This window comes from Coturnix japonica, chromosome 3 (assembly GCF_054131305.1).
Source record: "Coturnix japonica strain WE chromosome 3, WE-NBRP24, whole genome shotgun sequence".
Taxonomy (NCBI): domain Eukaryota; kingdom Metazoa; phylum Chordata; class Aves; order Galliformes; family Phasianidae; genus Coturnix; species Coturnix japonica.
The window spans coordinates 102,499,818-102,515,848 of record NC_140665.1 but is presented as its reverse complement, the minus strand read 5'-3'; the positions used below and the strand labels follow the sequence as shown (position 1 = coordinate 102,515,848).

General features: G+C 42.0%; 1 protein-coding gene across 1 annotated transcript; it reads right to left on the bottom strand.

The window, feature by feature from the left end:
• Window positions 1-9,085: 9,085 nt before the first annotated feature.
• On the bottom strand, window positions 9,086-15,500 carry LOC107312443 (serotriflin-like). The gene is made up of 7 exons (XM_032443788.2): window positions 15,402-15,500; window positions 12,698-12,922; window positions 11,806-11,896; window positions 11,161-11,306; window positions 10,961-11,055; window positions 10,339-10,427; window positions 9,086-9,603 (listed from the first exon to the last, which is right to left on the bottom strand). The coding sequence occupies exons 1-7, from the start codon at window positions 15,498-15,500 to the stop codon at window positions 9,476-9,478; spliced, it is 873 nt and encodes a 290-aa protein (XP_032299679.2). The 3' UTR covers window positions 9,086-9,475.
• Between the last annotated feature and the right edge of the window lie 531 nt (window positions 15,501-16,031).

Below are 16,031 nucleotides of genomic sequence, written 5' to 3'. Positions count from 1 at the left end.
GCCCCTTCATTTGAGCAGGAAGTAATAAAGCAAGAACAAAATCAAGAATAAAGTTATTATTATTATTTTTAATATTAAAAAAAAACAAACATAAAACCACTCAGTTTTGCCATGAATATCTCTTATTTTTCACTGCATTGTGTTTTTCCAAGCGAATATATATGTGCAATCCTTACGTTAAGTTCATTCACAGATGTAGGTTCTCCTAGTTGGAATCCTATTTGGAAAAGTACCTTTTAATAAGCATTAAACATTCTATGTGGATCAAATTCATTTAAGCATGATTATTTAACATTTTTGCTCTGTATCAAAAATTTCATGTAGGTACATACACACACTATAAATATTGTAAAACTGTTAAGGAATGCTGAAGTTAATCAAGTTTCACTGCCTTAGTGGCTAACAGGAACTAACGTGCATCTCAAGAAGATGGTAAACCTCATCTCTTTTTATCAGCTGTCTTAGGAAAAGATGCATCATGCTTTATAAGTATACATTTATTTTCACTGATTACCATAAGAGACTGCATCAAGTATTGAGGCTTAAGCATTGAACTCCTAGAAACTTGAGTCAGGACCAGTAAGCTTGGGCTTTTCAGGTAAGGATTACAAGGACTTGGAAAAATATATTCTTGTTTGCTCAATGGTAGTCCATGCAACCTGTGCAGTGAATGGACAGGGGATTTGTTACCTGAGAGTGCAAACAAAAGCTGAAGTAGCAGCACAGTTGGAATATAAAATATTTTAGCTTTTATTTTGCAAACTTCATGTTGACATCTTAGCAGGAGGTATATAGCTTTCCCCATGACCTTTTACTTTTGGCTGTATGTGAAAAAGAAAGGGGAAATTCAACGGCTTTCTCAGTGAGGTGAGCTGATGTCCAGCCAACACATATATATGGCACTTATACACACACAGGTCAATTACATATGATTAGGGATGCTGAAGATAGTATAGTCCAATAGTCAGGTACTCCAATATTTGTGTTTCATTGGTTGTGTCCAGTAAAGGGCTGATCCTGCAGCCCTACATCAGAGAGGGAACTCTGTCTGTAGGACTGTTGATGACAGTGCGGATGGCTGTCTCTGTCATTCCCATCTTTGTCATTGACTGTCTTATTTCAGACATAGCCTTGACAGCTGATGGGAAGCAGCCACCTACAAAACCTCATTTCAAAGTCCAGAAGTCATTACACGACCATCTCACTGCAGCAGAGTGTAATCAAATTGTACACGTCCCAGAGCAGATAGTCTTTAGCATCTAAAAAATTCCCTTGTGTCCCCCTATTGGCTTCAGCTCAATCACAACTACTGAAATAGAATGGAAGAATTGAGGGCGCTCTGTGATGAGCATTATGGCACATCTGGATCTATCAACTAACTGGTGTACGTGTGTGTAGGGGTAGTTTGAGCGATATCACGAAGCAAAGAATGAGAAATATTCCAAAAGAATACCCTCAGACATCATTAGCAGTTGCATTCATCTGAACAGATATAAACCATAGATTTTTGTGTCTGATATAACCAGTAATGCATCTCTTTCAGAAATACGGAGAAGAGAAATAGGAACTTCCAAGAGCAATTGATTTTGCCTTAAAAGAAAACATTTCAGACAGGCTAAATAGACAATTTGGGCCCTTTTGATCATATTTGATGGCTAATTCAGGCTTTACTCAGATTTGGGATGTCTCTTAGAAGAGAGACTGCCTGCTGAACAGCCCAGCATCATTGACAACCCTGAGTTCATCCCAGTGAGTTCTGAACTACAAATATTCCTCTTCTGATTGTGTGGATTTACAAACTGCAAGTTGAGAAAATGCCAGTCTTTAAACCAGCTGAATAAGGCTTTTTGAGAACACAAACATTTGTGTTCTCTGTGTCTGTGGTGTCACATTAGTAGAGTTACTTCATTATACATTAACTTTTGTCATATTTTAAATCAGCACAGTGGAACAGAACTTATCCTGAGTTGGAAGGGACCCAACTAGGATCACTGAGACCTGCTCCTGACATGTATTCCATCTCAAGCCAAAAACTCAACTACATAAGTGAGGTTTGTCCACAAAGTTCTTAAGTACTTTCCTTCATCTCAAAGGGGAAAGGGACATTAAAGGTGTTTTTCTGATTTCTCAGATAATAGCAATATCCTTGCCTTGGGTGGACCCATATCACTGTCGCTGACATTTGTGTTCTGCTTTTACTACAAAAGCACTGTGTAGAAGGACTAAAATAGTAAGGAGAAGCTATTGATTGAGGTGTACAAGCAGAAGCTATTAGTTGAAAAGTATCCTAATGCTACAGGAAAGCTGTTTGCAAGAGATAAAGGTGTTCCTGCTTCCTTACAAAAGGGCCAGTTTGTGCTGCTCCTGTAATCAAAAAGGGTTGAATGCAGGAAGGTGGATGATTTACATGCACCTTAAAGCTTTATTTATTTTTTTCTTCCCAGGGAAGCAATAAGAAGCAGAATAAAACTTAAAGTTTGAGATGCTGTTAATAAAAGGTGTTTGTGAGAACAGCCTCTGGCAACTCCTTCAATGTTCCTCAGTCAGTTGAGGTGAAATGTAAGTGGACTTTCAGCACTGGAGAAAAGTCCTGATCAGCTGTGAAACTACACAATATCTGCAGTGCTGTTTTCCTTCATTATATTCACCCTTCATTGAAAGCACTGTCAGGTCTGATTTGCATTCTGATGATGATATCAACCCCTTTCATCTTTATAAATGCTCCTTTCTATTTATATTCAGTTCTTTATTAGTTACAGTTCATCTTAGTACAATGCTACTCCTGCAAAGGTCCCATACACCCCAAATTGCTATAAAGAATGGCTCTATCACTGGGGTGATGACTTACAAGCAAATTTATGTGCTTCCTGTTTCAGCAAAAGGGCCTTCCCCATCTCTGTCCCTTCATTGTGCCCTCCCACTGAGAAGGTTAAGTACTTCTTTCTCCAATGAATCTTGTACAGCACACAAATGGTAAAGCACTCTCAAGTGAACTCCATAATGCAAAGTTCACGGCAGTAATTGCAGTGCATGCATGTTTCCAATGCAAGTAGAACAACCCATAGACAAAAAAATCCAACAGGAAACTCACATACTGCTTATTTTTATCCCGCGTACAACTAATTTCTCCTTCAGCTGCCTGAATATTAGGCAAACAGACTTCTTTGTTTGCAGCTTGAATGCTGACCAAATACAAGACATGATTTGTGGCATACATAATTAATTTATATGTCTGTTTTTAGTTTCCACGAAGTGGGTACTAAATCACTGAATATACAGAATTAGTCCTGTGCTATTGAACTGACAAGATGAATTTATTACTTGCTTTGAATGGGCCAAGCAATATTTCAGAGAACAGCAGCAGCCTAGCTTACTGTTTAAAATACAACAGCCCATCTGGGCCAAGCAGGCACTGGAGGTACTCCAATGAACTGAGAAAGCATTGCATATGGGAACACCGGAAAACAACAATTTCAGTGGAAAAGTCCAGTCTCTGAAGTGCTCACACCAGTGTGTGACAAGTTTTCATGCCACAACACATTAGATGTCACAGTCTTGGATGCTTTTCAGATTTATATGAAATAAATGCTTACCAGCATTAAATAAGTCTTATTGGGATGGATACTGGTTTGTTCAATCGATCTGCTTAGGTAGATCTGCAATGACTGTTCATCACTATGAGTCTCCAGGAATAAACTTGGGAATCAGGGCTAAAAGTGGAACTGATATGGTATGGCCTGAAGTGAACAGTGCTTCCCATGGGCATTTTTCTGTGTTTTTACCTGGATGACATCCCCCTTCCCACATAATTCCTCTCCCTGCCTTCACATTTTACTGACTGCTCTCATTATACTCTTCTATTCTCATTCTTACCCATTTATTTTTCTTCCCTTGTCTTCTCTCCCCTTTTCTCATTTCTTTTTATGAGCTGATTTTCTTAGGGACACCCAGCACATCCGCTGCTTCCATGTCACTTTATTTATCATCATTGCATTTTCAACCTCTTCCATCACCCAGCAGCTGCCTGTATAGGGACACAGGGAGCTTTTAGGTCACTGAGGTGTCTTCCTGACATTGTGGGGAGCTTATCACAATACCCTCTCCAAAAATGTTTTGACTTCTATCTGTGAAGTTAAATTGTATTTCCTTCATTCAGCTGGGAGACTGCTGCGTATCTTTCCAGTTTCGGTGCCTAGGAACTGAGATTCAGACACTGGTTTATTCTAGGATCCTTTCCAAAGGATCTATCCTCAACTAACTGAGAGGAGAATGATAAGAAATGTCACAGCATCAATCTGTGTCTAGAGGTCTTCATTAGGATACCTGGTCAGGTCACTTTTGTGTTTTCTATGCCAACTACTGTTCTTAGTAAGAAGACTTATTCACTGAGAAAGACAGTGAGAAGTTTGGGTTTATGCTTTATAAGTAGAACACGTTCCACCTTTTTTATCAACAACACGTATAGTTCAGATCACCACATTTTATTGTCTCTAATTGGCTTTGGGAAAATCTTTTCAGGTGCTACTACTCTGAGCACATCCTGAAGATATCCACACCATCCTATGCCTGTTCTTTATAGCTAAATGCAAATAGGCAATGAAATTGAAGGGATATCTTAATCAAGGTCTGCTTTAATTTCTCTTGGGAACAGGATAGTTGAGTGAGCAGTGCATGCAAACAAGCCGCTCCATACAGCCGCCAAGGAATAAAAAAGACTGAAGCACTGAAGCACTCGGCTTCCTCCCCTGGGTAAGTAAAGTAGTAAATAAAGTTCATTAACCTGCAACAATCATTCTCCAGACAGCCACCAAGCCACAGAATTGCAGGAAAGGCCGCTAGATAACCACAGTGCTGCAACAATGGTGCCTCCTTTGGACAGAAAAAACCCCACACAAAAAACACCCCCAAAAACAAAACAAAACAACCTCAGCAGGGAGGAGACTCAGACCTGAATCTGATCTGGAAAGGTTTGCCAGTAAAATGCATCTAGATTTACCAGACTTCCAGACATGGATTGTTTCCCTTATTTCCTGCCATTATCTTGAATACCTAAACTTTACCCCAGTTCAAAAAGAATAAATCTGTACCTTCCATTTTCAGAATAGATGGACGTGTGCACACTAGCTGTTCCCAGATCTTCATCAGTACCTTATTAAATGAAGCCGACTTGCTCTGTCATACACTTTTGTCATAACTAATTAGTAGACTCTTACACTTACCAAGTGCATTTATGGCTACAGTCTTGTATCATCAGACTCTTATTGTCTTACTTCTCAATGCGTCGAAACAAGGCTTAGAGCTAGTCTACCTGTGGGTAAGAAATCTATTTGCACAACAATGGAGCAGCTTGACAAATCCAACTATATCCCGGGCTGCATTAAAAAAAGGGGTGGCCAGCAGGGAGAGGGAGGTGATTGTACCCCTCTACTCAACTCTTGTGAGGGTCCATCTGCAGTGCTGTGTCCAGGTCTGGGGCTCCCAGCACAGGAAGGACGTGGAGCTCTTGGAGTGGGTCCAGAGGAGGCCACTGAGCTGGTCAGAGTGACAGGACAAGGGGGAATGGTTTGAAACTGAGACAGGGGAGGTTTAGGTTGGATCTTAGGAGGAAGTTTTTCCCCCAGAGGGTGGTGACGCACTGGAACAGGTTGCCCAAGGAGGCTGTGGATGCCCCATCCCTGCAGGCATTCAAGGCCAGGCTGGATGTGGCTCTGGGCAGCCTGGGCTGCTGGTTGGTGACCCTGCACACAGCAGGGGGTTGGGACTGGATGAGCACTGTGGGTCTTTGCAACCCAGGCCATTCTGTGATTGTATGATTCTATGAAATCCCTCCTAGCTTTATATGTAGCTCTCAGTAGCAAATCAGTTCCTTCTACCACATATCTCAATATGAAGTTCATGCAGGACATTCTGTCCTGGCCCTGGTGGCTTTGTGCTGCAAGAGTTTGAGTTTCTCACTGCCATTTTCTGTCCTGGGCATTCTAACCACATGGATTCCTACTGGCTTGCCAAGGATGTATCTATGCATATGTGTATGTGTCCTGACAGAGACTTAACTTGAACATTGAGGTGAGGGCCCAAGTTGGGATCTGGGCTTCCTTGTGCCAAAGGACAGAAACTCAGAGGAAATAGAAAGTGGATCTGCTTGGAGTATGCAGACAATAGGGGAAACTGTACACTGTGGGAAATATACCCATATGTGATCAGATGTGAATATACAATAGAACATTTAAGAAACCTACCCTGTATTGGCTTCAGGTGAATACACTACAGGCAGATGGATGTTATATCTCTGTGTTTTTTGAGCAAGTTCTCATCTCTTCACAAGCCATAAGACTGTTAAATGTTACCTTTTAGTTTTTGTTCAAAACTGTGCTTAAAGTCTTTGCCGTGTAAGTGAGCTGCTTAGGAGCTCTTACCCCATTCTCCACAGATAAGACTTCTACCATAGTAGCTGCTCTTATCGTCTCTCAGCATATGTGCTTCTTGTGTGGGTGTCTGGAGCTAAACAGGAACTGTAAGAAGCTCTCGGTGTTATTAGTGCTGTGCTGAACTACATCTCAAAAGTATCAGAGTCCTGACAGTATAACTTCAGTAGATAATGAGAAACCTATGTGAGCACCAGGAAGGAAACAACGTTCATGGCATTAGTGTAAAAATAAGTTTGTGAATATAGTCTGAGAATGGAGAAAAGCAGTATCTGACATACTAGAGCTCTGTCGTCCTATTGTTTTTATTTTACCTAGAATCAATAATAGAATCATAGACTCACTGCTGTGTGGGAAAGTGATTATTCACTGTTCAGAAACATCTTGGCCTTCCTAGGGGCATGAACAGCTGAGTGCCAGCCAAGGTCCCACACCGTCCTTGCAGTCTTGAGAAACAGGATAATCCAGGTAGCATTCCATCTCACCTGCTATTTTCACCTTCCATATCAACAGGGAACCAAAATCTTTTGCAATTAAGTATAAGGAGAAGGATAATGTCTGTATGCCATTCAGGAGCCCCGTATGCTGCGTGATGCCCCAACTCTATGATGATGTACCCTACTGTAAGAGAGGTTTTATGGATAAGTATTTTCTACAGCTGCATTGAGGACTGCAGGGGCCTTGATTAGTGCATAGTCCTGGTGTTGGGATGGAACTTCAGGCAGAGATGATCAAGGCTGCTGGAACTAGCATTGATACATTGCAAATTAAAACATTACCTTAATGTGATAGAACAAATGGCTTTAATACGAAAGTCGTTTGGCCAACAGAGATATGATGAATCAGAGAAGGGGAAGTAACCACCACCAAACTGATTTTATATGAAGTGATTATTTATTCATCAAGAGTTACTTAATAAATGATGCACAGACTATTGTTAAACATAATTGGGGCAGGCTCAGCACTTCTGATTCTGGTAAAAGCAGACGACCTTTCTGCAGGTAGCAATGGGAAAACCTGATCGAGCTGAATGTCTGGGCTCAGTTCACCCCCTTGTGCTCTGAACCAGAATTGCAGTCCTGTCGAATGAATGATTTTTGCTGGTTTAATATGACAAGGGGGCGCAGTGAGTGACAATGGTCCTGCTTGGGGCTGGCATATGTGACTCAGCACCTGAAGACACTGCAGTGCATCCTGCACAGAGCTGGGGTGTCTTGTTTACTCTGCAGAGGCTTCAAAGTGTGTCAGGAGGAAAGTCAGAGGGAAGGAGCCTCTTTATTCAGAGAAGTGCTGTTTGCACATCTTATAATGGGTGTGAGAACAAACTCATGTTCATTTCACATTCATGTCTCTGGTGTAATTTAATCCAAGTGCTCAAAGGTTAAGGGGCAGAGCAGGAAAATATACCTGAAAATGGGTGAAGAGAAGGCAGTTAATTTGGCTATCATGAAAATAACCCTTGAACAAGCTGCCTAGGGAGCTGTGGGTGCCCCATCCCTGGAGATACCCAAGGCCTGTCTGGATGGGACCTTGGGATTCACTGCCTGATCTGGTAGTTGGCAAACCTGCCCATGGGTCTGGATGGTCATAGAATCATAGATTCATAGAATCACAAAGTTCGAAGGGACCTACAAGACCATCTAGTCCATCTGTCCTCCCATTACCATTGCTACCACAAGCCACTAAACCAGATCTTGTAGCTCCTCTTCTTGAACACTGCCAGGGATGGTGACTCCATCACCTCCCTGGGCAGGAGGGTCTTTGAGGTCTCTTCCAACCTGAACCATTCGATGATTCTATGATCTCTTTGTACTGTACCCACTGCAGGAATGCCAACAAGATCTGAGAGAGTCACACTGTTCTTATACAGCGGTGTCAAATGCTCAGCAACTCTGCAGACACAGAAACAATGCAAAGATTTAAGACCTAACTTGTGATAATACCATCAGCATCTTATACAGGTAAATGAAAGATTAGAAGGAACACAAGAATGGACATGGCCCTAAGATCAAGTACAGAAGATCCAGCTAAACTCCACCTTAGGTGATACTTGGTGGTCTATGTGAAAATACAGGAAGGAGAAAGCACATCCAAGACCTTTGGCTGAATTTACTGGAAGAGGTCCTATAGGTGTGCTTTGTTAGAAATTATTGCTATAACCTGGGAAATTCTGGAGCATTTATCCCTTCAATGTACAGATCACAGAATCATGCAATCATTGTGGTTGAGAAAGACCTCTAAGATTACCCAGTCCAACTGCCCACCTATCACCAGTATAACCCACTACTCAACATTCCAATCACTCTGTCCCAAGCCTTTAGAACTGCCTGGGACTGCTGTGATCAAATACAGCACCTGGCACTTTGTCTCCTTGTACTTCTACCCACTGGCCTAAGCCCATCGATCCAACCTGTCCAGATCCCTCCGTAGGGCCTTCCTACCCTAGATGTGATTCTATGTGTCAGAAGATATATGTATAAGCCACAGTCAGTTTATGCCTCTTATCTTTTCTGTACAAAACAGACTTTTGGCTCTGACGTTCTTTTCCAGTTTCATTCCATCTTGCGTGAAGTATCACAGATCCTTGAAGCACACATGAGAAATTTTCCAAATGGAAAAAAACTTATAAGCAACTTCAACAAAACTTCTGTTTGTGAACATACATTTATTTAGCCAGGAATACATTCCATCTATAATTGAAGAAAAGGTAACAGAAGAAAGTTAAGTGGAATTTAACATGTATTTTCATGTTTTAAAAGTGCGTTTCCCATTAAAAGGATATGAATCAGTGGAACTTCCACCAAAAAACAAACAAACCAGAAACCACACTAATAGCTTAATCATAATTTTTATAAAGCCTAACATAACATCAGAGTCTATCTGAGCCACCAGATTAATTTGGAACTGAAACAATTATGTGATTTCATAAACAAGTTACGTTCAGGTCAATCTGAGCTGAAACGCTGAGCTTGAATGCTTTTTTTCTTCCCAGTTCTACTCTTTCCTTGTACATAAGTTCCAAAGCAGCTGCAGTGACATCCTCCAGGACTTTATACAATCTGAGTGGTGCACTTACAGGTGGCAGGGCACTTCGTTTTCACCATTGAATGATTACAGCCGAGCAAGGTTTTCATATTTCTGCAGTTTGGAAATGCGTCTCGATGTTTGCAAGGATTGGCTAAAATAGAACAGATAGAGAAATGTATTCATTGAAACAACAGTTCTAGAGTGATACTTCTGCATTTTACAGTGCTTTTTTTTTGCACTTGTTTTCTTATCTGTGCAGTCTTTGTACATTAGTTGGGGAAATACTGGTAGGCAGTTGGACTAGATGATTTTGGAGCTCTTTTCTAACCTTTGTATTCTATGGCTCCATGCTCAGCTGTTAAAACTGCTTGAATAGTATATAAAAGCAGGGGGGAGAGCAGACGGAAGAACAGTATCTCCAAGTTGAGTTGCTCCACATGGCATTCTACAGCAGCCAGGGGCAGGTGGAGATCTTTATGTCCGTAGGGACACACATGGATGCTGACAACCCAGACGTGCCCTTGGGTGTAGATGCACATCCTGACATTGAGACCAGATTTTCCCTGCAGAGGGCAGCAGAAGACCGTCAATCCAATCGTGCACATCTTGGCAGCGGCACCGTGCACAGAATAGCAGGGATGAGGGGGCTGGAAAGGTCTCCTGGGGATCGTCTGCACCCAGACCCTGCTCACACCGTGTCAGTAGTTACTTAACCCCTATTATGTTAGTAGAAGTAAACTAAGGGTCAGTTCTGTTACATCTTTCCTGCCAAAGGTTGTATGAATTTAATAAAGGATTAGGTACGGAGAGACATACTACAAGGGAGTGAAGTCATTGTATGAGGCAGCACAATGCTTGTTTTGAGGAGGAAAATACATGCACTTACTGCAAAGCCCTTTCTCACAGTGGCCGGGACAGTCTGCACATCTGGGTCCTTTCTTGTAAGGTGTAGCCACTTGCATGATGTTATTTCCTCTGAAATGTTAAAGAAATGAAATTGGCTTTTTGCCTTTGTATAGCATTACAAGTTTAAATGATTACATGATTCCTTGTTCTGCTTTTTTAATAGCTTCCCAGCCATTATATATAATAAATAAGGAATAAATAAATAAATAAATATTATATATAATAAATAAGGAAATTATCTTGGCAGCGACCTTCTGCCATGCAAGAGTCGGAGATTTGCACTTTTCTTCTGTGAATATTCATTTGCTGTTGGCTTTCACCTGTGTCTGACTATCTCCTTTGTGTTTAAAGTTACAGGATGACTCTTGCATGATGTCTGATCCTTACACAGACCTTTCTTCATTCATATGCCAATATTTTCCTACTTCCAATTTCAACACAGATGACATTAAACTTGATGTTAAAGCAACAATTCACATTGACATCTTCAAAATTCCAAATGGCCAATGCAAACTGGAGGCACCTGATCCTACAGATGCTCAACAGACTGCAGGTCTAGAGCTATTATCACATCTCAAGAGAAACAACAAAGCAGTACGTACGGAGGACAGTAGTGACAAACATAGAAGTAGTTGTACTGGTTCCTTGGGCAGTAGGCAACTGCACACCCAACCTGGTAGCTGTTGTACCACACTAGCTGTAGAGTGAAAAACAGTGAAGTTGTGTCAGAAATACACCGTAGCTCAAATCAGAAGGTAGACAGATTGATTTATTCTCTGCAATACACTTCAGCTCTCCATACCTGAGCATAGTTCTTGACATTGCCGCTCTTTGTAGTTGCTCCAAAACCATACTTGAAATTGGAGGCTTGACTGTGCCAGACTTTGATTGCTTCAGCCCATGTTTTTGGTTGAGATGACAGCAAGATATTCTCACCACAGGTGACACCTGAAGGAGAAATAGGTCTGTTTTACGACATAGGAGTGAGGAAAGTTGTAGGGTGGGAGGCATGATAGAAGGAATGGCAATATTTTTATGGCATTAGCACTCTACAACTCCCAGAGGATAGTGCACTTGATCCTGGCAAGGCATGTTACTCTGATATCAGTGACCTTTCAGTCACAGATGGTTATTTGACTACAAAATGTGACACAAAAATATATGTACTTAGTTAGACCAACACTTCTCTATCGTACTGACTTGTCTCCAGTAGGAACTGAAAGAGGATAGTTAAAGAAAGGTACAAGAATGGGGTCAGTTCATAGCTTGCCCTCTCCCTCAAGCTCCAACAGTTTGTCTTTTATTCTGTCTTTCTCTTACAAAGATGATATTTTTGTGTTTAAAAATCTTCCAACGACAAAAATCAGATTAACATTTATCCATATTTCTAGTTCTCATGCAGATAGACTGCCTGCAAATCATCATTAATCCCATTTTCTTCACGTACCATCAATAACTCTGTGCTGCACTGGGCTGATTTGCATCTCACATGTATTTGCCCATTTCAGGGCATTTTTGGCAGCCTTCTCATTCCACAACTGAAAGACACAAAGGAGAGTATTCAGGTCACTGAAAAATTTTGTGCAGTTCTTGAAGGTGAGGAAAAAAAGTTATGTCTGAGTTGCTACCAATTGTGGTTAGCAAACATAAGGCAAGAATATGTGACTCAGTGTTCTAGCCATGTTAATACAGATTGGACAGCAATAAATGGATGTAGCTGGGGCGAACCTGTGTTCATACTATCTCCAAACAAACGACTCTAAGCATAGGGACTTCTGCCAGGTTACTTGAGTTTTGTTAACTGCACAAATCACAGAATCATCACAGTTGGAAAAGGCCTCTAAGATCACCCAGTCCAACCATCAACCCACACCCACCATGTCCACTAAGTATGTCAGTAAGTGCCACATCCACCCTTATATTGACCCCCTCCAAGGACAGTGATCCATCACTGCCCTGGGCAGCCTTTGCCAATGCATTACCACTCTTTCTGAGAAGAAATTTTTCCTAATATCCAACCTGTCCCTCCCCTGGCATAATTTAGGCCCATCACTTCTTGCCCTATCAAATCAGGACTTGCTGGCTAGTAGAGAGTTTTCAGATATCACCTGTGATGTGTTCTGAGACCTTTGCAATGATTTTACAAGTGCTTGCAGCATCTTACTCTGCAAACTTGGAGCATGAATTCAGTAGAAACAAAGGGATAGGATTTTGATTTTTTCATCTCAATCCCAGAGTAACTTTCCTGTCCTCTCTATTCACCAAGTGTGGAGTGTTTAGAAGGATACAACATTCTGCTAATAATCTTGAAAGCAGGTTATTAGCTATCTGTCACTTACCATCTTCAGCATGTTCCTTGCTGTTGGAACTACAGATCTCCGTATTTCATTGTGTTGCTCAAGGATCATTTGCTTGTTTTTGAGGTTAACAAGATCTTGACGAAAACGGTTTTTGTTTTTTATCTGATAACCATTGTATTTCTGTGGGTTTTGGTAACGGGGTTTCCCTTGTTGGTATCCAATGTCCAAAGGGAAGTAGTGGCTCACTTGGTTGCTGTGAATAACCTGGAAAACAGTAACAATGATTGTTCTAGTTCTGAGTTTTGATAAGCAAGATTGATCGAGAACCTGGAAATTCTCAGCTTTCCTTTATCGATTCTTCTATTCTTAAATGTGCTATTTTTTTTTTCCTCTCCTTTGTTTAAATTTCACTTTTCATAAGAGGACATGACCCTAAATGAATACTGTAGGTAGCAATTCTAACTTCAGGTGTCTCCACATTGAATGTGGAGAAAGCTTGGCCCTGGAACCTCATCCAGATTCCTCTTTAACACACTCAGGTATGGCAACTCCACCACCTCCCTGGGCAGCCATTCCAGTAAAGTTTTTACTTATGTATAATCTAGATCTCCTCTGGTACAACTTGTGGTCATTTCCTCGGGTTCTGTTTGTTGTGTGGGAGGCCAAGCTCCTTCTCATCACAACCTCCCTTCAGGAAGTTGTAGAGTGCAGTGAGGTCTCCCCTGAGCCTCCTCTCCTCCATGCTAAACAATCCCACCTCCTTGAGCCTCTCTTCATAAGACTTGTGCTCCAGACCCCTCCCCATTTTCGTTGCCCTTCTCTGGACACGTTCCAGGGTCTCAATGTCTTTCTTGTAGTGAGGAGCCCAAAACTGAACACAGTATTTGAGATGCGGCCTCACCAGAGCTGAGTACAAGGAGATGATCACCTCTCTGCTCCTGCTTGCCACACTATTTCTAATTCAGGCCAGGATGCTGTTGGCCTTCTTGGTCACCTGGGCACACTGTTGGCTCATGTTCAGCCAAGCATCGACCAACAACCCCAGGTCCAGTTTCCCCAGGAGGATACTGTGAGAGAACATGTCAAAGGCTTTGTTGAAGTCCAGGTAGAATACATCAATGGCCTTTCCCTCATCTACCAGTCTGGTCACCCATTCATAGAAGGAGATGAGGTTGGTCAAGCACAACCTGCCTTTCATAAGCCTGTGCTGCCTGGGCCTGTTTCCACTGGATGCCACGCATGTGCCATGTGATCTCAACCAAGATTTGTTCCATAACTTTCCCTGGTACTGAGGTCAGGCTGACAGGCCTGTAGTTCCCAGGATCCTCTTTATGACCCTTCTTGTAGATGGGAATCACATCGGCAAGCCTCCAATCCTCTGGGACCTCACCAGTTAACCAGGAGTGCTGATAGATGGCAGAGAGTGGCTCAGCATTCCCCCCCCCCCCAGCTCCCTCAGCACTCGAAGGTGAAGCCCATCCAGTCCCATGGACTTGTGGCAGTCCAGATGGAGGATGAGCTCTCTATCTGTTTCCACCTGAACAACCAGGAGTGTATTCTGCGTTCCATCCCAGACTTCCAGATCAGGGCGTAAAGTGCCCTGAGGATAACTGTTCTGCCTATTAAAGGCAGAAGTAAAGAAGGCATTGAGGACCTCAGCCTTCTCCTTATCCACAGTGGTCACATCAAGTAAAGGATGGAAATTTTCTTGGTTCTTCTCTTACTGTTAATATATTTGTAAAATATATATCTTGGTCTCCTTTACTGCAGTGGCCAATCTGAATACGGTGTGGGCTTTTGCCTTTCTAATTTCCTCCCTGCATATCTTAGCAACTTCTTTGTAGTCTCCCCAAGTAGCCTGTCCCTTCTTCTTGAGGACTCTCCCAGAGTCTCAACAAGAATTCCCAGTTCATCCATACTGGTCTTCTTCCACTATGGCTCGCCTTATAATGGTGAGGAACAGTGTGTTCTTGTGCCCTTAAGATTTCAATCTTGATGAGCATCCAGGCTTCCTAAACCTCAGGACCCTTAAGGAGTGACTCCCAAGGGACCCATGCTACAAGCGTCTTGAACAAGTCAAAGTCCACCCTCTGGAAGTTCAAGTTTGCTAGTCACACTTCTGACATCTCTAAGAATAGATAACTAATTCTGTGATCATTGTGGCCAAGACATTCCCCAACCTTCACATCTCCTACCTGCCCTTCACTGTTAGTGAAGAGCAGGTCAAGCAGGACACCACTCTTGGTAGGCTCTTGTACCAGCTGCATAAGGAAGCCATTTTTCACACACTCTAGAAACCTCTTGGATTGCTTCCTCTGTGCTGTATTATGTTCCCGACATATATCAGGGAAGTTGAAGACTCCCATGAGAACAGCTGCTGGCAATTGTGAGCTTCTTATAGAATGCCCTGTCCATCTCTCTACCCTGATTAGGTGGTCTGTAACAGATCCCCACCAAGATGTCACCCCTACAGGCCTTCTCCCTGACCCTTATGCATAGACACTCATCTTTATCATTCCCAATCCCAAAATCTTTATCATCAAAACACTAATATAAAGAGCCACACTACCACCCTTTCATCCTTGTTCATCCCTTCTTAAGTGCTTGTAGTTATCCATAACAGCACTCTAGTTATAGCAGTGATCCTACCATGTAGTAGCAGCTAGGTCATAGCTGGTCTGCTGACTTTAGCTGGCTTCAAAAAGCCCTTTTGCTTTGGATTCCTTCCCCAGTGCAGACTTACCCTTCTTGAAGTCGATCCGCCCAGTAGGACAGGTCCTACCTGTCCATCAGCTTGGTGCATCAAAGCAGCCAGGCAAATGATTGCAGTGAGAGGACCCATTTCTCTGGAGGAAAAGCGGGCAAAGAAACAACAAGAATCAGTCGATCTCTGTTGCACAAAGTTTGTGGTGTTCTGTGGTATGTAAGCAGGATGAGAAAACATTTCAGCATCAAGCATAGCACGTAGGTGATTGTATTAATCATTACCAAATACAGTTGCATATACTGAGTCTGCAAAAGTGAATATATAATGATTCATGGACAGCACTGTTTCATACTTAGATACTTAGAGAAGACTTGACATGGTATTGAGACAGAGACCCACAGTACCAGAAAGCTATGAGTTTCTTTTAAGAGACAGATCAAACTCCTCTTGTTTTTTGTTTTTTGTTTTTTTACTCAGTCCATCCCAAATCTGCACTATTTATTCAATCTTTGACTTCTTGTATATAAAAAACTAAAATTCATTAATGTGTACAGCAGGTTCACAGCAGTGTCCTGCTCAGGGAAGCATCATCCATACTGAAAGGTGGTATTCTGGAGTGGAGCTTTGTTTCAGTGCATTAACAGGTGCTTCTATTTCTTTTCAGCC

Coding starts and splice junctions, on each gene's coding strand:
- LOC107312443 (XM_032443788.2), bottom strand. CDS start 15,500: ATGGGTCCTCTCACTGCAATCATTTGCCTGGCTGCTTTGATGCACCAA. Junction 11,897..12,697: donor CAAGGAACATGCTGAAGATG/GTAAGTGACAGA, acceptor TGTGTCTTTCAG/TTGTGGAATGAGAAGGCTGC. Junction 11,307..11,805: donor GCAGCACAGAGTTATTGATG/GTACGTGAAGAA, acceptor TTTCTCCTTCAG/GTGTCACCTGTGGTGAGAAT.